At 43.5% G+C, this 27,124-nt stretch overlaps 1 protein-coding gene across 1 annotated transcript; it reads left to right on the forward strand.

The window, feature by feature from the left end:
• klhl5 (kelch-like family member 5) lies at positions 1 to 26,293 on the forward strand. The gene is made up of 13 exons (XM_085777521.1): positions 1 to 743; positions 5,039 to 5,227; positions 11,108 to 11,244; positions 11,742 to 11,938; positions 13,540 to 13,752; positions 17,022 to 17,208; positions 17,553 to 17,777; positions 18,447 to 18,522; positions 18,901 to 18,987; positions 21,402 to 21,476; positions 21,832 to 21,969; positions 22,140 to 22,311; positions 24,654 to 26,293. Exons 1-13 carry the CDS (start codon positions 139 to 141, stop codon positions 24,708 to 24,710), a joined length of 2,358 nt encoding a protein of 785 aa, XP_085633647.1. The 5' UTR covers positions 1 to 138; the 3' UTR covers positions 24,711 to 26,293.
• The last annotated feature ends 831 nt before the right edge of the window (positions 26,294 to 27,124 follow it).

Consider the following 27,124-nt stretch of genomic DNA (forward strand, 5'->3'; position numbering starts at 1 on the left):
GGTCCACACACTCCCTCCAGTCGCGGTAACGGGCGTGCGGTTGCCAGTAGAGACGCGCCAACAGTTCGGTGAGGAGCGTTAACGGCAGAGCGGCACGGGCTCTCCCCCCGCCATTTCCTCGTGCCGCCGAGCCCTGGAATGTCGAGCAGCGGCTCGAGCTCTTCCTCGCGGAAGGAGTTCGACGTGAAGCAGATCCTCAGGATTCGATGGAGGTGGTTCGGTCACCCCGCGGTGCCTCCGCCGCACTCCCCGCCGCTGGGAGACTACTTCGCCGGGAGGAGAGCGGGCGGCAGCTCCGGAGACGGACCGTCAGTTAGCGGCTCCAGCAACTCGACTTCAACCGGTGTAACCCCCAGCGCGGGGGGTCAGGGCGGTCTGGTGGCCAGCGGCAGCGCCGGGTCTAACCTGTGTAACGTTAACGGCAGCCAGAGAAAGTTTGCTGATCCGCCGGGGAGTCGGGGCGGTCCGGTCGGGGCGACGGGGAGCTCCTGCCCCCGCTCCCTCAGCCAGCCTGAGTGCCGAAGCTCCGCCGCGGCGCTGTCCTGGGTCTCCCCGCCGCCTCATCGCCGCTCTCGCCCCTTGACGAGCATGGAGCCCCCCGGCGAGGCCCCGGTGCCCCCGCTGCTGCCCGAGCCCTCTGCTCATGCCGGGGGAGAGGAAGAGGAGGCGGCGGCGGCGACAGTAGCGGCAGCGGTGGGCACGGAGGAGAGCAACCACCCGGAAACCGACTCCAGCTCCTGCAGGTAGGATGTGAGGCTCAGGCTGAGGCTGGGGCAATGAAATATCGGATGGATTTGAGACTTTTTGGTCAAAACTTCCAGGGTGCGACTTGCACAGAGCATTAAAAGTCACTTTGGTGTTGAGATTCACAAAACACACACGCCCTTCAATGTTTGTGCAAGTGAAGAACTTCTTGCTAGTTATTGTGGGGAAAAAAGTAATAATCATCCTCCTCCTGGCACATTATCATGCCATTTAATTTGTCACTTCTCCCATTTTCATCCTCATTAGAGCTACAACAATAAGTTGATTAATCAGTTAGCCAGTCGACCTAAATCAATCAATAATTAGCTATCTTGATAAGTCATTAATCACTTAGTAATTTTTCAAGCAGGATTCCCCAAACATGTGCTGTCTGAAGCCTGTCGGATGCTTTTCTTTGTCATATCTGGTCCTACACTGGAGATGGTGTGGCTTTTGGGCTGTTGGTCAAATAAATCAAGCAATTGCAATACATTTAATTTGGTGTCATTAATTCCATTAAAGTGAAAACAACCCGTAATAGACAAAATAATATGTTTAATCATTAATCGAAAATGAAATTACTGGTGCTCCTTCTCACTGTAAAGGGGGGGAAAGTGATTTACCAAGCCAGAGGCGAGTGAGTATGCAGTAGTGGAGGGCCACACATTACATACTGTATCTATAGACAGGGAGAAGATGATGGCTGAGTACCTTTGGGACAGCATGTGGTCCAACCTCCTAATGAGGCTTCACCAACCAGTTTCTGTTGAGTACACACAGACACATGACACAAATGGTGCACTCTTGTGAATATGGGATTTTCAGAGTCAAATTAACAACATGACTTCGGGCCTGAGCTCTAGTCTGCATGTTGCTATACGGTGCACTTGACATTTATATTGTTTTGTTTTGGCTTGACTGATTCCCCAGCTTTTTGCTCACAGCCCTTGGTGCTCTGCCTGTTTGTGTACACATGCATGACGAGGGCGTGTGTTGGTGTGTAGCGGCCATCCAGCCATAGTGCTGTGAAAAGGCTTTAAATTAATAGTTGCTATGGAGACAGCAAAACAGAGCAATTAGGGGCATTGTAACTCCTGTTAAAGTGCATCTGTAAGGATCACCGATTTATGTTTTTATTATGATGCAGCAGTGAATGTGAGGACGTAAAGGAAGAAATACAGCCAGTGTGTTAGGTACGTGTGTCTGTGTGTGTGTGTGTGTGTGTGTGTGTGTGTGTGTGTGTGTGTGTTTACTATCCTGGCATAATGACGCATCTGAAAACCTCCTATCATTCTCTGTGTTCCCAAGACACGCATCAGAAAATATAAATGATTCATAGGGCTTGCACACATGCACACTCACACATTAAAAGAGCTTTCACCAGTCACAAACACAGACATTTTTTTTAAATGGATAAATGTCTGAGGCTTTAATTTTTATTCTACACCCCATTCGTTTTCATCACAGTTGTGTGCATTTGTGAGAAAACGACAGGAAGAGAAATGATTTTAGAAAATATAAATTGTTATGCAAGGCTGGATGTCACACCACTTAAACAGAAAATTACTTCTGCTTCATAGTAACACACACACACACACACACACACACACACACACCTTCCTCCTTAGCATAAGCAAAGAAACAATATATGTATTGTGCATGTGCGTGGATATAGCCATGTCTTTGCACATGTTATGGTTGCCATACCAACACTGAGATTAGTTTCTGCAGCATATATACATGTGCAGCCGTGTGCATGCAAGTTTTTGTGATGTGCATCATGTGTGTGTTGCTATTCATCATCTCCCTCTGAAGGCTCATGTGTACAGTGTGATACTCCAAGAACACGGGTGGCAGAATCCCAAATGGGATCACAGGCGGGGACGCATACTGAATCCTAGAGTGGCTGAAGGCTCGATTCAGCTCCGCTCATTTCCTCCTCCTCCTCCTCCTCTTTTTTTTTTTTTTTACTTTCTCACCCCACCCAGCTCCCCTCCTCGCCCCCTTTAATCCTGGTGTGTGCCTCTAGTACTTGCCCTCTCTCATTCTCTCTCTCCTTCTGTCCCATGTTCATCTCCACCATTCATCTGCTCTCTCCTCTTTCCCTGCTAATGTGTGGAGGGGGAACAAAAGCATTTGTATGTGTGTCACGGAGGGTGTAACATGTGACCAGGCAGCCAACGTGGCCGTATGATCACGTCGTCTATCAGCTCACAGAACTAAGTTTCATTTGCATCGCTGGTTAGCCTACAGGCTAATCAGGGCAGATTGTTAATCACGAGGGAAGATGTGTGTGCGTGTGTGTGTGTGTGTGTGTGTGAGAGAGGCAGGAAGAGAGACTCTCAATGACAGTTGTGTGAGTGTCCTTGCCTGGTGCAGGGGTTTAAAAAATCTGGCTGCATGGTGTTGATTCACCCCAGACACACTCTTTCTTTCTCCTCTCTCTCCCTCTCTCTGTTTCTCCCTCTCTGACCACGTTGAGTGCCTGCCAGGCTCAATTAAGGGGACTGGAAGGCAGCGTTCCCCCCACTTCAAAGCCATCTCCTCTGGCAGTATTTAGCCACACCATTCGTCTACATACACACACACACATACAAGAGGACGGGAAAGCCAGCCAAAAAGCCTCCTTGGAGGGTAAGAGCGGAATAGGCAAAGAGAGAAAGCCGAGGCAAAGATGGATGTTGGGATGATGGGATGAGGTGGAATCAAGTGAGTGATGGATGAGATTAGTGGGAGATATAAATGTGAGGACAGGAGACAGATGTAGAGGAGCAGAGTGAAGATGAGTCCTGCTGTTGCAGATCAGCAGCGGCACACAGCCAATTTGTGTGTATGATACTTTCTTGCAACCTAGTGTCTGAGATTACTTAAAAATTCAACTGACTTGAAGCATTAAATCATTTTTTGGGACACATGTGTAGCAGAAAGAAGCTGCAAACAGCTCTGACATCACCTTTCACCCAGGTGGATACTGCAAATAGTCACAGAGCAACATTATGATTCATTTGAAATCATTTTTTATGGCCACCAGGCAAATTATATATTGTAAAAAATAGTATAGGTTTCATTCCTCTTTTAGCTCTGTGTTTGGTCTCCACCAACACCTGGGGGAAACATCTTCAGATTGCTTAGTGTTCCATTAGGCCAACCAGTCTCTACCTGTCTGCCTCGATGTTTTTTTTTAAACAATGTTGATGAGTGTAGTAGAGTGTGAACCAATATCATAAAACTGTGGGTGGGAAAATCTGAAAGGTGCCATAAAACTCCACAGAGCTGGATGATAATTGTCACTACAAATTTTCATGTAGTCACGTTCTCTATCCAAAACAATTCTTCATAGCAAAGGGAAAATCCACAGAAAAACCCAAGATAATAGATCCTGTCCTATTCCAACACAATAAAAGAGAAGACAGTATAATTACAACAGTAAGGAGTAAAGGAATGGAAAAAGTAAAAAGTCCAAATCAGAAAAGAGGTTTTTCCTCTGTAACTGTAGAGTTGAAGTGATATCTTCCTCAGAGTATCACAGTGTTTTCTTATCTCTCTGTGCTGGAGGGCCGGTCCTGCCACTTCGGCTGTGAAATTAAAAAAATGGAAGCAACAGCTCTGGCTCTCACAAATTAAAAGCTGGTTTGGGAGCTATGATGGCTGATGATTCACAGGGTAGGTATACTTTGACTAACGCACACACACCAACTCTCTATCCTTCTCTCTCGCGCACACACACGCACACTCCTCATCAGCTCTGAGTGGAAGAATAAGACATAACAGCCCTGGGCTTCAACACTTCCACCGATGAATAACGAATGTTGAAGCCATCCTGGCTCAAAATCCTGCTTCATTTTCCGTTGTTGGTATAGATACAAGGAAACTGGTTGCCATTAGGGAGCAGAGTAAATTACTGCATATCCTATGGGCTGAGCTCCCACAGCTATTTAATTGGCAGCTTCTCTTTTAAGTGGGCTAAATTTATCTGGCCATTTACTCCTAGTAATTGGACCATTAAAGAGCTTTTGTCTGCTCCTGGCGACATACTGTAACCGTGTTTAAAAAGTGAAGGAGAAAGCGAATATGTGTGAGGGACTGGTACAAAGAAAATGATGGCACATGGAAGACGTGGAGCAGCTGGTGCAGCTCTCTCCACACATCTGTCTCTTTGTCACGAACAAAAGTGAATCAGCATCAACACATGCACTCAAAGCTTCTGTCTCCTCGTCTTTATTCCTCCGTTTGTCCATGTACATGCGACTGCGTGTGAATCCTGTCTTTTTGTGTGTTTTTTATGTGCACGCAGGACGTCCAACAGCAGCGCCACGTTGTCCTCATGCGTGTCGATGGAGCCGTGCGCTTGTCCCGAGGAGTGTATGTTCACCGCTCTGTCCCACGCCGATGTCACCTTTCGCAAGATGGAGGGCTACCTGAGGAGCCGACAGCTGTGCGACGTCATACTGGTGGCTGGAGAAAGGCGGATACCAGCACACAGGTAGGAGGAAAGACATGCTGATGTGTAACACATGCGCAGCAAAGACTGTGACCTTGAATAGATGCACATGACAACGACTGGTGCTTCTATAACAGAATAATCTTTGTTAGGTTTTAGATTAATTGACCATTGTTTTGGTTAAAAATGGCAAAAAAAATCTCTTAGCCCCAGTCTCCATGGACACAATGTTACTTGTTTTGTACATCTGACAGTCTAAAACCAAAGTTTTTTTAGATGAGAAATTATTTCAGACAGAAAAAATAGTTGTTCTTGCATTTTCTCTACATTTATAAAATTCACCAGTGTGAGAAACCTGTGAAGTTCCTGTGCTGAAATTTAATTTGAAGTCACAGTTTTCAAAAATCTGTTTTAAGTATATCATATAAAGTAACAATGTGTGGCTTTGGAGCAGATTGAGGCCTCTTCCTCCATGTTGCTGACTTACCAAACTTTCCCAGCACTGTATGAAACACACACACTGTAAATATGCACATACATACACAGAGGCTACTGACAAACATGCATAAATATAAATCCTACTACAACAGTAACAATTTAATTAGACAATCAATCGATTAGCAAAATTATAGATAAAGATAAAGTTAATTTGCAACTTTTTTTTGTTTTGCTAATTGATCATTTCAATCACTTTGTAATTATTAATGTTGAACAAAAGTTAATTTCTCATTTGCAGCCTTTGTCTCTTTCAAATTGTATCAGTGTGTGAACACAAATTCAGCAAAATGAAACCATCACCTGTGGATAGGCAAGATATTTTACAAGTACTTAGTCAATAAAAAATAAGCAGATTAATAGATAATGAAAGTAATTGTGATTGGTGGCCTTAAAGCCAACTTTTTTTCTTTTTGTTTAACCACACACACACAGAGGTATTATCTGTAATTCTTGCATGAAGTGCTTACAAACGTGCCAAATATCCCATTTTCCATACGCAGACACACATGCAGTGACACTTAGTGAGCACACAGCACGCTGTTTGAAAAAGTGCAACGGACCAACAGTCACGCTCATAAAAGTCCCCTTTTATTTTTGTAGTCTCTCTGTATCACACATAGTCAAGTGAGCCTCTGAATCATGCATCACACACACACTCACACACTCACACATGTCTGTCATCCACCACCTCATACCCCTACTCTACTCTACACCCTGCTCTGTCCCTGTTGCTCTCTGGGCATGAGGCCACCGGTGCAGCAGCAGCAGGCTCCATCTGCACAGGGATGAGACAGAAGAGCGGCCCTCCACCAGCAGAAAGACTCCTTTTCTCTCGCTGCCTTCCTCTTCTGCCTCATTTGATTTAGTCCTCCAGGCACAGATGGTGGCAAACAAAAGAAGCTGCCGCACGAGAATCCTAATGGTGTACGTGAAAGAGTGTGTCGATGCCTAAAGTTGCGTGGATGTGCGCGTGTTAGTGTGTGCCAGCAAGAGGGCGGCAGTAAGACATCTTCGCCTGAAAGTGCTTGTTTTGTTTGCAATTGATTTATTGTACGTGTAGGATAAAAGTGCTTTTCTGGGAACAAAACATACACCTTCTTACTCTCCGTCTCTCTCCGTAACACAAACAAATACACCATACGTGGTGAATAAGCCACTTGTATTGTGTGTGTGTGTGTAGTGTAGCTGCTTCTTTCTTGCAGAGTTTGTTGCAAGCAGCTCACTGTGAGCAAATCCGGCTTACGTGTGTACAGTACATTTAAAAAGTAGAGCACAATTTTATCATTTTGTCTCTGGGGCTGTACCCTATAAAAATACATTATCTTGAAGATCTATTTTTGTAGCCCCATCTGGACCCCTGTGTAAGTCTGCCACCTTCGATAATTTCAGTAAATATTCATTTAGAAACTTCTGTGTACCATTATTGTAGATCAATAGATATGCTTCTGGGGCCCATTAAGTGCAGACCAAGGTTCATTTTAGTACAAGACAAAGCATCTACAGCCTCTCTAGACCTGTTCTGGACAGTCTAATCCACTCCATGATAGTCAATCCCTGAGGGTCCCATAGAAATGTTCAAGGAAACGACTGAGTGCTGCTCTTTAGCGGAGGTGGAGCAGTTCACCAGACGCACCAATCAATGAGTTACTCTTCATCCTTGAACCCTTTGTTCTCGAAAACTAAAAAATATTGTTTAAAAAGTACTGACGGGGCATAAATATCACCTTTCTGTCACTTTCACTGTGACTTTTTTGCTTTTCTGTGATGCACCAAACCATAATGAGGTTGTTATTGCAGCCCACCCACTAGCATGTGACAGTTGGTGCAGTTGTAATTGGTGTTTTTTGATTGCGAGTGTGAGTGACCCACTGGTGTTGGTAGTTGAATAGTTGGCGGATTACGAAACTTGTTAGATTCATCCTCCGGCAATCCACCCAACAGATGTTTGTTTGTTTGTTGAGATATTTGAGTCTGGACCGAAGGGGTGGAATACGGCGGCCCTGAGGGCTTAACACGCTGCGACTTAAGAAAAACACACGCAAAGACACACAATAATTACAGAAAACAACTTCATTATGTCCCCTGAGGTGTTTCAGTTTATGTTGTGTTGTTTATTTCACTTGATCAAAGGTAAATTAACCTTTATATAATGATATTATTTCTTTTTGTTGATATTCTGTCTCTTTCTGTTAAAATAACCTTACCATAAAAACTATAGACTGTGCGTTTCTTTGTGGGGGAGCAAACTCAAATACTTATTTGTTGTCACTTGTTGTCAAATTGATGAATTTGTGTTCACACGTGTTTTCTTTAGTCACGGTGCACTGAGCCCTCAGGGCCACCGTAGCAGAACAAGAGCAGAACAACAGGTTGCAGTCGCATCATTAGCATGACTAGAAATGTACGTCTCCTGATCATGTGTGTCCAAGCAGTGAAGAAAGTCTCTCCTACCAGCCCTCATGTTGTTTTTCCCCTCTCTGTTTTCCCACCATTGTGTCTCTGTACCAAGCAGCACTTCCACTCTCAAACAGACACAGTGTTCAGTTTCCAGCTCTCGCCCTCCTTTCCTGAGTCCAACTCATCTGTTTCCTCACTCTGGCATTTTGTCTACTCTCAGCTCTTTCCATTATACTGTGACACACTGTCTGCCATGTCTCTGGCTTCAGCACACTGCATTTGTGTTTGTGTGCAACTAACCCACTGCTGTGTGCTGTATGACTTCCTTGCAGCAACACATCTTTGACATCTTTCTCTGCAAACACACACACATATATTCGCACATTGCTCATCCCTGCTTCAGGCTATCTGTCAAGGTCCTGATGTCTCACTCAATAATGAAATGATACATAAGTACATAATTCATACATATTCATTACAAACATCCACACACACATTGATGTCAACAAACAAACAGTTGAAGCAGAAAGAACATTTAAACATTTAAAATCGGTTAATATGAGCACAGAGCTTTAATGTGATATTTTAATGGATTATATTTAGGACAGGACATCAAAATGACTGAACCCTGCGGTCATGTGAAGGGCTCCGGTGTGCATCCTCCTCAAAGACATACTGTACAGGAAAAACACTGGACATGAAATATTAAATAACTTGCTCTGGCTTTTTAATACCTTGACATTTGTGTGTGTTTGTGCGCGCGCGTGTGTGTGATGTACTTCATGGTGACATGCGAGGTTAATGGATTGTTGTGGTGGGAAATTAAGTAACAAGTGACCTTAAGATAAAACCTCCCTGTTCTCCATCTGCCTCACTCTCAGTCACTTCTAAATTTTACATTGACCTCACATTAAACATATCTCTCTCTCTCTCTCTCTCTCTCTCTCTCTCTCTCTCTCTCTCTCTCTCTCTCTCTCTCTCTCTCTCTCCCCCTCTCTTTTTTGTCAGTTCTCCATGAGCTCAGCTGCTGTGACTGACACATGCAAATTGAATAATCTCCCGTCTGACTGCAGGGACTGACTCTTGGTCTTTTATAGTGCATGCCAGGACTCCATCTGACTGGGGCTGTGTTTTTCTCTTTATATAGTTTTGTGTGGAAATTTCTGTGAATTCAAAATATCAAGCTCAGTGTCAAAAAGGGCATGGAAAAAGTACAGCTTAGTAAAAGCATGTTTAAAATAACATCTCCAGCTCATTCACAGAGTTAGGGAATGAAATAAAGAGCATAGTTTAAAGACTTATGAAGACTTAAGTACTACAGTATATAGTCACTTTTTTTTTGTTTTGTTTTTAATTTTACCTCTTGTTGTAAGGTATGACTTATGGGATAAAATCACCTTGTCAAGTTTAGAGTGCAAATTCTCCAGTCCAATTTTCAAGCAGAAACCCCAGACATTGTTGGTTGCAGTTTCTTCACAGTGAGCACTTTATGCTTTTCTTTGTCATACCAATTGACTGATTATATTTAGGCTTTGGACTGTTTGTCATGTAAGTCTGGCAACCTGAATACAGAATCTTTTGAATGTGGGAAGTAAGAAATATCTAATCATGCTTATGGTCGTAGTTGAGATGGACATTTGCTTCAGATAACAGTGTTATAAGAAGTCAGAGGATGTATCATTACGATGTTAGTGTGTTATGGAATAGGCGTCTTCCGACATCTTTTCCAAATATCTTATATCACATAATTTAGTAACCCTCCAATGTGGCACAAAACAAACAAGTAAGCTCGTGTCAGTTTCTCATTCTCAGTACTTTTGAGAGGAAACACGATCCACTGCAGTTTGACTGTCGAGCAGCTAAACGTCTGAGGACATCAGGCACTTTATCCTCAATATGTTCAGTGTGTACAAACATCTGGAGATGCCTAAAGCTCATGCGAAGCTTTTGTTTGCACAGCAGCTTCCCCCTGCCTCTAATGACATCTCTTCAGAGAGAGGGAGATGGTTAGAGTCCCGTACTTCTATAAGAGAAATCTGGCGACCGACATATCACTTCATGAGCAATTTAATCATGTTTGCTTGCTGTGCATATGCATGTATGCAGGGTTTTTTAACCTCTACCATTGTGATAATGGCAGTCCATTTGCTTATTGTTTTTCAGCCCTCGTGGTGCTGGATGGAGACACAGAGGGTAGTGCCATTATAAGGCACATTCCTTTCTCCCAGCAGTGTTTTATTTTGTTGTTTTGTTTGGCATCTTCTACGTCTGACAGCATTTAATTCTCACTTGCCCCGTGCTGCAGATTTTAATTGCTTTACTGTTAAAAGTTCTTTAAGGGCTTAAGGCTTAATACAATAATATAGAACAGTCAGGAAAAAACTGCTGTGGTTTCTTTTGACACCTATCACATACTTTCCAGCCCACCTCACTTGTCTCGTGTTGCTGCACTCCTACTCCGTAAGCCTGTTCTATTAAAGGAGCACCTGCTCATGTTGGTGGTGCTGACTTTCCGCTCTTGCAGATAATACACACCTGCTGTGACCTTCAGTCACACACACACACGGATGTTCACACATAGGTGGAGTGATGAGCTCTGAGGGGAAACACATACATGTCAAATGTTTCCAGGAAGACATTCATGGTGCACAAGCCGTTGTGTGAAAAATAGGGTTGCTTGATTATGTTTTGATTCATTATGCCGCCCTATAGTAACAAAAAGGACCTAGCGAGAAAGGTTACCAATCTGATGGACATTTTGAGAAAATGACAGAAATGGTGAGTTAGCAGGGAGTTACCACGGTTATCTGACCAACAGACAAACAGGATGATGTTGGATGAGTGTTGTGTATTGTCTGGTGGTGTTATCATGTCCAGGCTGAACCTCTCCGTCTCTGTTCTGCGTCTTTTCCCTGACAGTCCAGACTCATCCTGTCAGCAAGGTCAGAGCACTCTGTTCTTCCATTACTGCTGTCCATCCTCTCTAACTGATGCCTGACACCCCCCCACCCCTCTCTCTCTTCACAGGCTAGTACTCTCATCCGTATCGGACTACTTTGCAGCCATGTTCACCAGTGACGTGCGGGAGGCCAAGCAGGACGAGGTGAAGATGGAGGGAGTAGACCCAGATGCATTGTGGGTGCTGGTGCAGTATGCATATACAGGTACATTATACTGTGATGTCACTGCTAGTTATTGCATATTGTTAATTATTTTAGAAGATTTTGGCTTTTATGAAGACATGTAGTTCTGATTGCTATCAACTCAAGAGAGGACAAAAAACAACAATGGGTGTTTTCATGTTTCTGATTGAAGATAAACCCATTGGTACCACAGACTGTAAATTGCTCCTTGGGGGCAAATAAAGTGATTTAAATCTTGAATCTTGTAAAAAAAAAAAAAAAAGAAAAACTGGAAAAAACCTGAAGAGTAGTTATTAGTGAGTACATTTTGTTTTGAGATTTATTGATGGCCAACACCTACTGTTACTATTGATCTCAAAATCTCTTAAATTATAGATCATAGGAATTTTAAATACACAGCCCCTTTGTGGTGTCTTGTTTCTCTTTATCTATCTTCTCCTCCATCCTCTCTCTCTCTCTCTCTCTCTCTCTCTCCCTCTCTCCCTCCCTCCCTCCCTCTCTCTCTCTCTCTCGTCCAGGCCGTCTCGAGTTGAGGGAGGACACCATTGAGTCTCTGCTGTCAGCCTCTTGCCTGCTGCAGCTGTCGTCTGTGGTTCAGGCCTGCTGCTCCTTCCTCATGAAGCAGCTCCACCCCTCCAACTGTCTGGGCATCCGCTCCTACGCCGACGCTCAGGGCTGCCATGACCTGCAGAGGGCTGCTCACGCCTACACCATGGTGGGTACACCGGTTTATATCTATACGTCGGGTGCTTATAGAGCCACCACAAGAAGATGAATGAAAGAGCAGCTTCGGGGAAACATAGATCTGAAAATGATCATGTGCTGTAGATCCAGATGCACTGCAGTTGATATTTGGGCTCAAGAGCAAGGAGCCAAATCAAGGATCAGTCTCTGTTTTCTTTCATTATCATTCTCCAGCTCTATACAGCCGTCTCCATAAGATTTCGCCCATTTTCCACTTTGATGTTATTTTTGGTAACAAATTGGCTCCTCGTTCTCAACGCACCACACACCATCGCCGCCACGATGGCTGTTTTTTCAGCAAAGGGGTTGCTATGGTGACGATGAAATAGCTCCTTCGACTTGATTATTCTTTTTCGTTCCTTGTTCTCCCCTGTCTTTACATGCCTGTTTCTTCAGCCAGCCTCCCTCTGTGCGTCTGTCACTGCTCCTCGCTTTCTTTCCCTCTAAGTGGATTATTGTTAAACTTTAATCTTGGGTAATTATGTCATAGAGGTGGCTTTATCTGGGTGTGACTGTCTGCCTGTGTCTGTAAGTCATTTACACACACACATTCCCACGCTCAGGATTATTACAGAGCTACACAGGAGGCTGACTCGCGAAAGAGAAGTGTTGTATTTTCAATTCTCTTTTTTCATTCTAAAGGTTTTCTGTATGTGGGAAGCGGGTCATATTTACACATTTCATTCCCTTTTGCTAACTTTCCCACAAAGAAGACTTCCCTCAAAATAAATAAACAGAATAAAAACACCCCACACACCAATAAGACATGATGTCTGTAATAGCTGTGGTTACAGTACAATGGCAACAACCATCAATGCCATTGTCATCACCCTGTTTATTGTCATTGCTGACACAGTTACAACCAATTACAAATCACAGTGTAGGTTATCACTGAGGACATGTACCACACCTGGTGTTTCTAGAGTGGTTTGTGTAGAAACACCAAGTATTTAGTAGCATATGTTTCTACCCTTGAATTCCTAATTCAACAATTACCTCACCAACAGAAAATGAACATGCAGCCATTTTAATAATTAATTCATCAGTTAACAATGATACTAAATTCACCTTCTTCCTGTCTTTTGTGACAGCTATGCTCGTCTCTGTGTGGCTCTGATTAGACTGTTTGTCAGACAAACGTTTTGAAGACGTCACATTTTGCTTTAGGATGTTTTTTTTTCATTGATTATTATAATTATCAGCAGATAAAGCAATAATGACATGATTATTTGTCACAGCCCCCTTCTCTGCCTTTCAAACAACCTCCTCATCTTATATTTCTGACTCATCTCAACCTTTTTTTCTCCAGATTTTCTCATCCATCCTTCTCTGACCTTTCCCAATCCCCCATTTCCCTCATTCTTTCCTCCTTCCTTGCCTCCTTCCAACCCTTGATCTCTTCTTCCATTCTCCACCTCCCCATTGTTTTTTTTTTCCACTTCTCATTCCCCGCTGTCTTGTGCAATACATTATTCATTCATCCTTACTCTTTAAAACAAAACCCTGTCCTTACTTCTCTACTCTTACAGTGATTTCATCCATGGCTCTCTTTCAACTCTCTCTCTCCACCAGGATCACTTTTTGGAGGTGGTGGGAGGTCAGGAGTTCCTACTGCTCCCGGTGGAAGAAATGGAGAGGCTGCTCACTTCTGATGACATCAATGTGCCAGATGAAGAAACCGTGGTAACCTCTTTGCTAACGTGGGTCCGCCACGACACCGCCACCCGGCAACGCCACCTTCCTTTGCTGCTGGCTCACATCCGCCTGCCACTGCTGCAGCCACAGGTGAGAACTGATCCCACATAACATGTTACAAACTAATAATAATGATAAATAGAAACTTGTATAAAAAGGGAACTTGTATAGTGACAATAAAGGCAGATTCTGATATAACATTTACATTTTTTCAGACAAGATGAGAGTTTCAAAAACTTTTTTTCTTTCTAACTGAGCGTCTATTTGATCAGTCGGAAATCAATGCTGGACCTCATCCCTATTCCCAATGTCAGCATTGGCACATGTACCTGTAGTGAAAACCACACCCTCTCCCCATGACGGCTGTGGAGTGGACGTGGTTTACACATCTTATTTGCATTTCAAGGTGCAGACACAGAAACAGCTCGTTCTCAGGAGAGCTCTGGAGAGACACTTTTAGATTGCTGAGATGTAGAGCTGCAGATTGATTTGGGGACAATACACTACGAATACAATATGGTTGGACAACTTAGACCCATGTGAAATGGTTGAAAAACAGCATAATATGGGACCTTTAAATATCAAAGCCATTGAAAAGGAGATACAATCTAAAAATATTGGGCTCAGTTTTCCTCCTGTCTGACTAATAATAATTCTTCAAACTGCTGTGAACGGTGAAAAGATTAATTACATTCCCAAGAGCACATTATTGGTCTGCTCTGTTCATAAGGGTGTCATCCATTCCTCTTGCTGTGTGCCATCATTCAACACATTTCGGAACTAGAACTTAACCACACAGAAACTGTTGTTGTCAGAGCTTTGTCTAAATTTTCACATCTGTCACAGCGAAGCACCAATTAAGAGTCAGTTTTCTTCCTGATGATCTGTTGGATATGAGTCATGGTCAAATTTGTCTCTCTCCTTCTCTCCTTCTCTCCCTCCCTCTTCTTCACTCCCTCACCCTGGCTCCAATCTGTCTCACTATACTCTTAAGGCAATTAGCAGGGACCACAGCCATTACGCTAACTGTAGATCACAACCATTACTCTATCAGGTGTGTGCTTGTGTTTGTTCTGTGTGTACATGTGTGTATTTGAGTGTATGTGCATGTTTCTCCACACCCTTCCTCCTTCTCTCTCTATCCCTCTCTCCTCTTTCTAGCAAGTGTAGCAAAGTATCCAACTGGTAATGTGATGCAGAGACGTTTATATGCTCGGCAGAACCTCGGTTACTGCCTGGAGCTTAAGATTCACGCACACACACTTGCACAAACACTTGCACAAACACACATTCACGCAAACCTTAATTAAGTGTGATATGTCTCTTAACTGCAGCTAAATTATCTGTTCTCCTCATCTCCCTCATCAGTCATTTCCCTCACTATATACGTATAAAGAAAGTGTAGAGATAAAACTCCCTTTGTGGTCCTCTCCTCCTCTCTCCATCTCCTCTGCCTGCACCTATACATCTTGTTTTTATACTCGTGCGATATACAGCGTGAAGTCCTCAGATATATGACTTTGCCCTGGTCAGCTGAAATCACAACTGCCTGTAACATGTAATCAGGGAGAAGATGGATGGTGGAGAGGTAAAGCAGTGGAAGAACAACAGAGAGAGAGAGAGAATAGAGCTCAGGGTTTATTCATCTTTCTTAACAATACATCACATCTACCCCTCCGCCACAATGCTTAACTGACAAATAAAGTAACGCTCAGCAACCTCATGAGCTGAGACATGCCAAGACAACAACACTGAAACCTCACAAAGACAAGCGATCAATAGTCATCAAACAATTACTTACTTCTCTATCCAGGGCGCCGTGTGATTACTCATCAAGAAGATGTCTATTCACCAGATTAATACCTTTAATCCCTGCTCCCCATCATTACCACTGTCACACACACACACACACACACACACACACACACACACACACACACACACACTCACAAACAGTGACACACACTTGGTCTAATCCTCTCAGAAGAGCATCGGACCAAATAGCTGTGCGATTGTGTATATAATACACACACATCGTAGTAAGACTGGAGATCTGCTAGAAAAAAGTAGTTGGTGCAACATATTGTTTAACTGAAATCAAGCATACACACAGGAACAGCTGATAAATAGAGAGAGAAGGTCAAACCCTGCTCAGACAGACAGACAGACGTCATGTGAGAGAAATCAGAGAGTAGTAAGGTATGTTTCTGTGTGTGTGTATGTGAGTGAGTGGATGTTATAAGTGGACAAAGGCCGCGTCTGCTTCTTGTCAAGTGTGAGCTGAAACAGACGGGGTGGCACAACTGTCCCTGCATCCACTGTGAGCTGTAGAGAGGACAGAGAGGAGAAGATGGGATGCCCGCAGGACTCAATCTTATCTCACCCTCCACATTCAATCATCACAGCGTGATGGATAAATAGCACGGGAGAGGACATACACAGTTGTGTATCTCCGTCCGCCTTTATCACACACGCACGCATACACACACACACACCATTGCTGAAATAGGGTTCACCCTAATTTGTCCCTCAGTGATTGTATGCAATGGAAGTGTGGGTTCACCCTGGCGTGTAAGCTGCTTATCCATTTAGCACGCTTGCTTTACGCTCTCCACGTCTGCCTGAGAAAATTGATTTTACATTCAGTGACCAAGTTGAATTATTTGGGCCAAATCTTTCTTTTTTTGTGGTGGGGTGGGAATTATGGGGCGCAGCACAGACGAAAATGAGAGTGTAAAAATAACTGCTTTTTTTCCTCCTCATTACCATATATCCTTATAATACTTGTTTTCTGTAGCTAAATTTGAGAAGCCAATTCTGAGCATCCCTGCTGACTTAATCACACACATAGATGCAGGTGAACACACACGGTTGGGAAACTTCCAACGATTTTCAGGACCTACTTCTCATCTATTAACACACACACGTACGCAAACACACATCTATCTAAATGTAAATCATGCAATTCTTGCTTTCTTACCCTGAGGGAAAACTCACCCTGCCTCTCTCACAGGCACTGATTTCCTGTGGATATATTTTTAAGGAACAGACTGGTGGATTAAAGTGCTTCATAGCTGTCACCATGTATACGTGTGTTTACGTGCGTGTGTGTGTGTGTGTGTGTGCGCGTGCGCGCACGCGCTTGTGTGCACTAATGGTTGCTGGTCTGATCTGATCTAATCTCTCAATCAATGGGAGAACAGCTTTCTTTCGACCCTCAGTGATAACGTCGTAACCCACATTGGCCCTACTGTGTTTGTTTCAGCCGCTTGTTGACAGCAGTCATCACGTGTCCCAGTGCGTTCATGTGTACATTTCTTTGTATGTGTGTGTGTGTGTGTGTGTGTGTGTGTGTGTAGTTCTTGGCGGACCTAGAGTCCAACTCCCTGCTCCGGGACAGCGTGGAGTGCCAGCGGCTGCTGATGGAAGGGATGAAGTATCACCTCTTGCCCCAGCGCCGGCCTCTCCTCCAGAGCCCTCGCACCCGTCCTCGCAAAGCCACCGTAGGAGCCATGTTCGCTGTGGGTGGCATGGACGCTACGAAAGGTATCACAGTCACTAAACTCTACACACCCACAGACTAATGCAGTTTAATACAATGTGTCACACTTAGGCAGGTCAGGGAAAATTCACAGTCAATAGTTCTTTGAAGAAGTAATTGAATTATTTTATTCTCGCCCTTTATGTCGAGGAGGGAACATAATGTTTGCATTTTTACCACAGTAAACTCAAACCTGAATGTCATCTATCTGTTATCTATGTTTACATAAACTAAGGAGTAAGGAGCCCATTTAAATGACAATAATTGCAGTTGCCAAATGCTGATTACTACACAGTTCAATCGAGATGTCAAAACCCTTCTCTCTTTTCTATTATTACATGTTTTCCAGGTGCCACGAGTATTGAGCAGTACTGTCTGCGCCGGGACACCTGGAGGCAGGTCGCCACCATGAGCGGGCGGAGACTTCAGTTTGGCGTGGCCGTGCTCGACGGGCGTCTCTACGTGGTCGGAGGCCGAGACGGACTCAAGACCCTCAACACTGTGGAGTGTTACAACCCACACAGCAAAACCTGGAGCGTCATGCCTCCCATGTCCACACACAGGCACGGCTTAGGTGAGCACCTGGGGTATAACACAAATGTTGTGATTTACATACAGATTGAAACTGGCTTGGCAAGGCCAGCTACAAATGTATTCAATTAATCTTAGTGTCGATACTGGTTGATAATAGGGAAGCGTTTTGTAAGAGGATTTATTTACGCACTTGAGTTCAGAGCAATGCTTTATACATGTACAATTTTAGAGAAAATTACACAGTTATTTGAGGTTTTCTGATATTTTGTAGATCTCTGCTTGACAGAATTTTTTCCACAATGAATTCAGAGAGCAGCAGATAATAAGTAATTCAGTGTCCTGCTCAAGGACACTTCAGCAGAGTGGGTTTAACCTGCAGATAACCACACACACACATTGCCCTCTATTCCAATGACAACATTTGATGAGGCATGCAGCGCTGGTGCTTCATTGTTTTGTTTTTTCTAACATGTGCATGTGAGGCAGGGATTCAAACACACATCTGGCAGCACAGATGTTCTGGCAAATAAATCCCTGGGGCATGGAAGTGTCAACATGCTGCTAACACTAACACTGCATGCTTAATGCCCTGAGTGTGGCTGCAACACAGACTAAAAACTCACACCCCTTGTCCTAATCGTGCCCAAGCTGATATTGTTTTGGTAAGCTGCCATGAGTTAATCATGCACACGTGTTTTACGGATTGCAGGTGTAGCTGTGCTGGAAGGGCCCATGTACGCAGTCGGAGGGCACGACGGCTGGAGCTACCTCAGCACTGTGGAGAGGTGAGAGGAAGTTTCAGGAGAAACTGTTTTTACAAAGAGATGGTGCAGCTGCAGCTCAAATGCAATCACCTTTATGCACTGGACTTGCTTGACAGCTAATGGTTATTTTCTTTATTGATTAGTTATGGCTTTCTCAGTGCATCAGTTGCTTTACATAATGTCCGCAAAGAGTTCAAGGTGATGCCTTCATCATGTCTTGCTGTGTCCATCCAGCGGACAAAAGATCCAAGATATTCAGCTTCTTGTTGCAGAAAACTAAAGACACACATGAATAACTGATTGCAACTTATTTTTAGTTGATTTACTGATGGATTAATGGATCCGTTGTTCCTATTCTGCTGCACAGCAAGACAAATTGTTTTCTTCTCTTTCAACCAGGTGGGACCCCCAGGCCCGACAGTGGAGCTTTGTCGCAAGTATGGCTACACCCAGAAGCACTGTGGGAGTGGCTGTACTCAATGGCAAGTAAGTAAGGACACACACACACACACACACACACACACACACTGCTTCATAAATCTTCACTACATCCAAGTAAAAGGTGAATTATTAATACGTGTCCTGTACAGTGTTGGTAATAACGGCATTAGAGTATAACGGCGTTACTAACGGCGTTATATTTTTCAGTAACGAGTAATCTAATTAATTACTTTCCCCATCGTTACAACGCCGTTGCCGTTACTGAGAATGTGAAGTGGCGCGTTACTACAGTTCGGTTGAATGAAACGCAAGGTGGTTTCGGGCCACACGTCAGCTACCTCAGGACAGCTGCATGTCGGCGAGCTAAGGTAAAGCAGCATCCCAGACCGATCAGCTGTGTGCCAGTGTAGCCCCTGGGACACAGCTCGAGAGTCACAGCCAGCACACACCAGTAGGCCTACCCACTCCACCCGAGCAGCAGCGGTCTGAGTCCGACAGACGGACTCCAATTATGACACCTGAAACGCTAAACACAGAGCAATCGCTCTGGGTAAACACAGCTGATCGATCGAAATAAAAAATTACCGCTGGAGTGAATTTACTTTCCGTCACTGAAACAGGTTCTTGAATGTAACTCGGTCAAGACGTATCCTCAAGATTTTTTTTGCAGTGCTGCTGACATCATGCAACATGATGATGATGATGATGATGATGATGATGATGATGATGGTAAAATTCACAGATAAAGACAAGCGTTTTTTCATCAGCATCAGTAGAAATGACGGATAGAGGGGGAAAGGCTTTATGCACTGCTCCACTGCTCCTGAATCCAAGTGTGTCTGACCATTGTTGTGACTACTGAGGTCAGAGTCACAGACACACCTTAATCAGTTTGTCCAATAATGCAAGACAGGAAATAAAGAAGCTGGTTTAAGTTCAGGAAGTAGGGGAGCTGTGCATAAAGCCTAGTCAACCTTTATTTAGTGGGAGCATTGGAAAAAAAAAACGTTTTAAAGTAACGAAAAAGTTACTTTCTCAGTAACGCATTACTTTTTGGTTTAAGTAACTCAGTTACTAACTGAGTTCATTTTTAAATGAAGTAACTAGTAACTGTAACTAGTTACTATTTTTCACTAACTTGCACAACACTGGTCCTGTATCATCAAACATGCATCCTTTTTTTTCTCTTTTATTTATTGTTCCTGTGGATGTTAAATCCATTTACTATGAGCCAATCTGGGCAAAAGCTGCCAAATTAACGTCATTTAATATTACAGGTATATTTTACCATAAATTACGTACGGATGACTGTACTGTAGCCTAAAGACAGAGAATCATTTTTACTGTGTAACTGTACTAGCATTGATTCTGTGTCATTACAGTACATTACCACTGTTTGCCATAAAAATAGCAAGTCAATAGGAAAATTCTGGGAAATCTAGCTAAAACATGCAGTCTAGTATTTCAGTCCTGATCTAAAAACCTCCCTTCTTTGTAAACGTTACATGATAATGTTCAGTATGTGCTCAAACTGTTTTAGGGAGGTAGGTGGTGATTCAACTGTATGGTCATTTTGCAGGCTGCAGTTTGCAGTTTTGTTTTTCTTTATAATTTACAGTATATCAATGAGGTTAGGTTAAATAACAAAACAAAACAAAAAAACACCTTTGAATAATGTAATAATGCACGACTACAGCCTCCACAATCATTATACAGTTGGATCAAAACCTTTCTAAAAAAAAAAAAAAAGATAACCTTCATGACAGAGGATTTATTACAGGACTTCAGCCAGCTGTACCTAATAAACTGCTGAATATACAATTAATAGTGGTATTTGATACATTCATGGCTCAAATCTCCTCATTTGCCCCAGAATCCTCCTGCAGCCGGCAGTACTTATTAAAATCGCAATATTGTGCCGTTGTTTTTATTATTTTAGTGCCTCAGAGAGACGCTACAGAGAAATGCTTTATAGATGCTAATTAATACAGAAACAACTGGTTTGTGTTATCCATGCCCAGCAGTCGTGTGTGTGCATTCCTGCGTGTGTTTGTGGGTGTGCATGTATGTGTTGTGTATTCTCTGGGCGCTTTGCCTGATGGAGCTCATTACTTGCTCGGCTGGTTCTGGTGCACATTTTTCCCCCTCACCCTCCCAACTCCATATCCATGGATGTTCATGTGCGCAGCACGCAGACACACACACACACACACTGAGTGACTGCTTGGAGTTGTGATGCCCCAAGAGTGTTTCCTGATTGATTTTGCTCACCTCACTTTATCACACAAAAACCTGGATAATACACAAATAAAATGCACGAACACACGCTTGTGCCATCTGTGTACGTGTCACTAAATTGAAAAGGGAGTCTAAAAATGTGTGAGGTGTTCTGTGTGGCAGGTGTTTAGTGTGTATGTGTGTGTGTCCACAGAGATAACGCCATCTCCTGTCTTTCTCAGGTTGTATGCAGTAGGAGGTCGTGATGGCTCATCCTGCCTGCGTTCAGTCGAGTGTTTCGACCCCCACACTAACAGGTCAGAGACGAGGGACTTCATTTGACCAGAATTAATTGTCGGCTCCTACTTTATTTCCTGTCTGGCGTTCTTTCTGGAGAACCGCCTCTGTGCTGTTAAGGTTATTTACCCACAGATCAAAGGAGACAGGTAACCCTCTTAGGACATTAGAATAGACCACACACTGTTTATAGAGTGCACTCATTATGGGCTCGACTGGAGCAGATGGGGAGAGGGGGGCTCCTCATTGGTCCTTGGAAAATAGCTTTTAAAAAAGGAGCAACTTTTAGAGCACTTTGAGTCGGCCTTGGGTCGAGTTTGTCAGATTTTCCTCAGCATGAAACTTCTCTCTGATGTTTGCAACCTCCGTTTGCAGATGGAGCAGTTGTGCTCCCATGGCCAAAAGACGTGGAGGGGTGGGTGTGGCCACATGGCACGGCTTCCTGTACGCCATCGGAGGTCACGATGCTCCGGCCTCATCCCTGTCATCTCGGCTTAGTGACTGCGTGGAGAGGTGAGTCGATGTTTGTGTATGCATGTGTTTATTAACATTGGATTTAAGGGATAGTTGAGGTTGTTATCCATAGTTAGTAGTTCATTAGATCTGAGAGCACTAAAGCTCACTCATTAACACGCTGTGTGTTGCATTTTAAATGTCTGCGTGCATGGTCTGTTTGTGTACAGGTATGACCCTCAGACAGATGTGTGGACGGCAGTGGCCCCTATGAGCATCAGCAGAGACGCCGTCGGTGTTTGTCTCCTTGGAGACCGTCTCTATGCTGTGGGCGGTTATGACGGTCAGGTGTATCTGAACACTGTAGAAGCTTACGACCCTCAGACAAATGAGTGGACACAGGTAAACACCCAAACACAAATAAGCACTGAGGCGCACACACAAACACACACACACACACACACACACACGTGCACACTCACACAATTGATACATGTAGAAGCACAGAGCCTGGGCAGTTTGTGCAATAAGCTTTATTGTCATATAGGCTGATTTATATGTACGCACTCATATATAACGTGACTCTTTAGGTCAGTAAAAACAAATAATAAATCATGATGTGCCCCAATAAAATTGTTATATAAACACACAGTCACAGTTTGACCTTGCATGTTTCCATTGTTATGCAAATGTGTGTTTTTCCCCGCGCTTATGTTGTCCTTGTCGCTGCAGCTGTAGGAAATAGAGGAGACTGTTTGAAAGTTGAACCATCCCGTTCAGCTGAAGTCTATCACACTTCAGTTTATATCCCATCTTCTGCTCAGCCTCCGAGGATTTCCTAGCAAAGTCACCGGAAATCTGCCATTTCACAGAAATGCACCATGCTGAGAACAAGAGGGGGGTAGGTGGGCGGATACAGAAAAGAGAGAGCGCTCTGAGGGATGAGGACAAACTGAGATGTGAGGGGACATGTTGGGACCATTAAACGTGTCCTTTGTTCATTGTCAGAAACTCAAACAAACAAACAAACAGATGCAACGTCTACCCTGTCCAAGTGGCATCACTCTGCCTGCTCGCTTCAGCACAAATCTGTCAGTCTTTTTTTGCTTCCAACACTCATAACATGGGTAGTGAGTTTGTGTTTAAAATTAGGTGACTGGCAGCTCAAACTGTCTGTGTAGAAGCTGAAGATGCAAAACGAAATGGGGAAAACAACCTCAAAAGAAACGAGAGCGTCACTTAGAGCGGAGAAGAACTTGGTGCCTCCTCTATGAATAATATTCTAGTTCACACTGGTGCCTCTGGAAACATGCACAATGTTGTCGATTTGACAAGATTACACATAATTAAGTCTCACAGACTAGTGGGTTTTTTTTTCAACCCCCCTTCAAGATGTGGTGAGATAAATCTGAGTGGTCACATCATGATGCAAAGAAGGAAAACAGCATATTTCTGCTACACTTTCTTGTGAATATCTGAATAATTTGACAGATTTGGGCCTCGAAAAGAAATTCAAATGAAACACTCTGTGGAAGAAGAGTCACTGTTTTACTCTGAAGTAGAGCTGCTCACAATCCACGAACACAGCTGTGTTCAGTCTGTGGGGCCACACCATGAAGTGGCACCAACAAGAAGTGGTGGCGTTGTGGAAGAACTAAACTGAACTGAACTTTCACTTGAATAACCACTGACCTCCACACCTATCATCATGTATATTTTTTGGCTTTTCATGCCTTTTTTTTTATTAGATAGTTCAGTTGAGAGAGACAGGAAATGGGGAGGCACGGAGAGAGGGAATGACATGCAGGAAAGGGATGCCTGATGCAGGATTCGACATTCTACATACGGGACGCCTGCTCAACCTACTGCGCCACTCGACACCCCATACTTATTATATTATATAATATTATTACATTTTTATACCACAGAGCCCAAGAGGACTTCACATGCGTAAACCCCTCCACCACTCTCAGTGCATTGTAATTAAAACAACACACTACACCCACATAGAGTCACTTAAGATCAAGTAAAAAAGCTTGAGGTCCAATTTTCTAACATTTGGTGTAGCTCCTATCATTTCAGGCGGCAGGGCTGTTGACATCACCTCATGTTGCAACTTCAAGTGTCTCAGTTTCCCCCACAAGCCGTGTCGCTGTCCCAGCCGCCGCCGCCGCTGCAGCTGCCAACTGTTTTGAAATCAACCCAAATTAGCAGAACAAGTTACAGTAACTCACAGCTGTCAGAATATCATCACGCCTCCAGCCCTCACAACTCGAAGCACATGTACTTGTATACTGTACCAGGTCACACACAAAGACAATTGACACAGTGCTTCTCATGAGGCATTAAAAACATGTAAAAATCATAAACATTTTGCAGTTTGATCCCTGTTTTCCTGACAAGCTGGAATTTTTCTTTGTTGTTCTCTGGCAGCGGCTTTCTTAATTAGTTATCAAGTGACGTGCGCGGTCTGAGAAAACAATTACAGTAATCTAACCTATCGAAATGACGGGTTAGTTTCTTTTAATCCTGTCTGGATTTGATACCTCTGGATTTTAATCTGGTTAAGCAAGTTGAGAACCACTTCCAACTTGACAGTATCTAATATAAAAGATATCACCCCACAAGCTTTGTAGATATTTCCAGTGTAATCCTTCAATGCAAAGACAGTTTCCATATCTTCACCTGCTAAGATCCACCAGCTTCCACTCAGATTTGCGTGTTTTCTTTTCTTTGTCTTTCAGGTAGCACCTCTGTGTCTGGGCAGGGCAGGAGCGTGTGTGGTGGCCGTCAGACTGTGAAAACATAAACGCAAACAGCTGATGTTTGCTGGACTGTATCTGATGTGGCTGATGAGTCGCTCCTATTTACACCGGTGGGAGATCCATCGGCCTACACCAGGAGGGAAAATATATAAAGACTGGATCATCCAACACTCTTCAGGTTTCACACTTCGGCGATGTAAAGTTTTACTCTCCTTAAAGACTGCCAATCGTTTACTTTAATGTTAAGGGTCAGGGTGAGGTCCTGGTTTTATATCTGATCAGCCTGATAACGTCTGCCACGGAGGTGAACCGCCACAGACACACATAATGAAGAGGAATCTGCAGTGTTTATCTGAGCACAGCACAACAGCTGTCTGGCAGCTTTTTTTTTCTTGCCTATTATTTTGTTCCTGTAGACAAGGTGGGACACACACACGTGCACACACACACACACACACACAAACCTCTGTGCTGGCTTTCAGCTTCCATTTCTGCTGACAGAACGGTGAGAGAGGCAGAGCGCCTGTCAAGACATGTTGAGATGCCTCATCGTTTTACGCTCTTGGTTTTCCTAACAATATCTGATTTTGTGTATTGATGCTATTTTAATATATTCCCTATTATTTTTACGCTGCACTTGGCGAGTACTCTCCTCTTTTTTCGGTCCCTCTCTTCTCAGCTGACAGATAAAAGAGAGACTTTTGACATAATCAGCACAACCTTATGAACAGCTATACTGTAAGGAACTGTGAGCCTCCTCAGTCTGTTGAGTCAAAAACATATCATTATGCTTTATGTAATAACTCTGTGTTTATGTCTTCCATATTGCATCAGCTTACATCTGAGGCATACAGTAAACTTTGATATGCATCTTATTGAGGCTTTTTCTTAATAAGCTATACTGGCAACTTTTTATTTTGTTTTTATTTACTGTAATTCTGCAATTTTCACAGAATTGAGGTCCATTAAGGTCAGTTATTGGGATTGTAGTCTTGGTGATGACGACCATGATAATAACACTGTGGCTTCTTCCTGATCCCTGTGTGGAAATTTTGTTTTCAATTTCCAGCCGAGCACAGGGTCAGCTATCTACAGACTTGATTATACACAGGGTCATTTGAGCTTTTGTGTCTGCCAGCTACCTACTTTCTCTCCACTGTGGATGTTTCTTCAGTGTGTGTGTGTGTGTGTGTGTGTGTGTGTGTGCGTGTTTGGGTGTGCAGAGATTGCAAGGGGTATATTTTTATCTCAAATGAGAATCTTCCCCCTTCCCCGCTCCACATCCTCAATTCCCTGCTGCTTTCTCCTCATCCCCATTTTCCCATTTCATCACTACACACACACACACACACACACACACACACACACACACACACACATGCACTCAAGCGCAAACAAATACATGCATCACTACATTTTAGAGCAGAACTGGATACCCTGACAAAATGAACAACAGACGATATAATGAGAGCATGAATTTAATAACGTTGATTCAGCCGCTGCCGACGTTTTGTTTGATGTCGAGTTCAAAGTGTTATTAGATTTGACGCAGCTGCAAACAAAGCAGGAGACGCGAGCAGAAAATGAATCCTGTGGAGCGACCTCATGTGCTCATATTTGTGGACTTTAAGTGAACTTACATGACACTTAATGTCTTTGATACAGAGCTTCTGACTGCAAGTTCATGCTGTACATGTTATTCATGTCGACCATTAAGCTCAATCTGCTGCAGCTCCGTGTGTGTGTGTCTCTGTGTGTGTGTGTGTGTGTGTGTGTGTGTGTGTGTGTGTCTGTGTGTCTGTGTGTGTCTGTGTAGTGTACAGAAAGCTAACTCTGGACACTGAGAGGCAAAGCAGGCATCCTGTCTGAACTGACAGATCTAGAGCTAATGTAGCCCCCAGGATGCACTTCTCTCTCTCTCTCACACACACACACACACACTTGCACCATACAGCTGAAAGCCAAGTGCCCCAGGAGTCAGTGAAAATTGAAAAGCCTCCCAAATTTGCCAGCATGACATCTAAAAAGCAGAGACGGGCAGGCTAGCAATCCCCCACAGCTGAGCTGATGTTTATTCAAGCCTAATGCAGCGCTGCATTATTCTATTTTCTCCCCCTTCAGACCTGCCCGCTGTTTATTTAGAGTAATTCTCTTAAGATCACAGCAGAAGAAGTGTGTCACCTCCGCTGTGTAGCTGTTGTCGGAGAGGTTAAAAATAAAGACATTCCAAATCAAAGTATATACTCAAGTATATTATGTACATAAATACATGTAAAATCTGTATGTTATGTTGTATATTATACAATGGCCACTAAATAGTATACCATGTGTAACTGTGTTTCTTTTTGTACCATGAATTCAGATAAAGAAGAGGGTCGGTGAGAAACGGTACAGCTGCTCATCTCCTCTTTTTGTACCAAAATATTTCACCTCCTCTTTTACAGTATAAA

Source organism: Trachurus japonicus, chromosome 1, assembly GCF_045865225.1.
Source record: "Trachurus japonicus isolate A0001 chromosome 1, Traja_1.0".
Classification (NCBI taxonomy): Eukaryota; Metazoa; Chordata; class Actinopteri; order Carangiformes; family Carangidae; genus Trachurus; species Trachurus japonicus.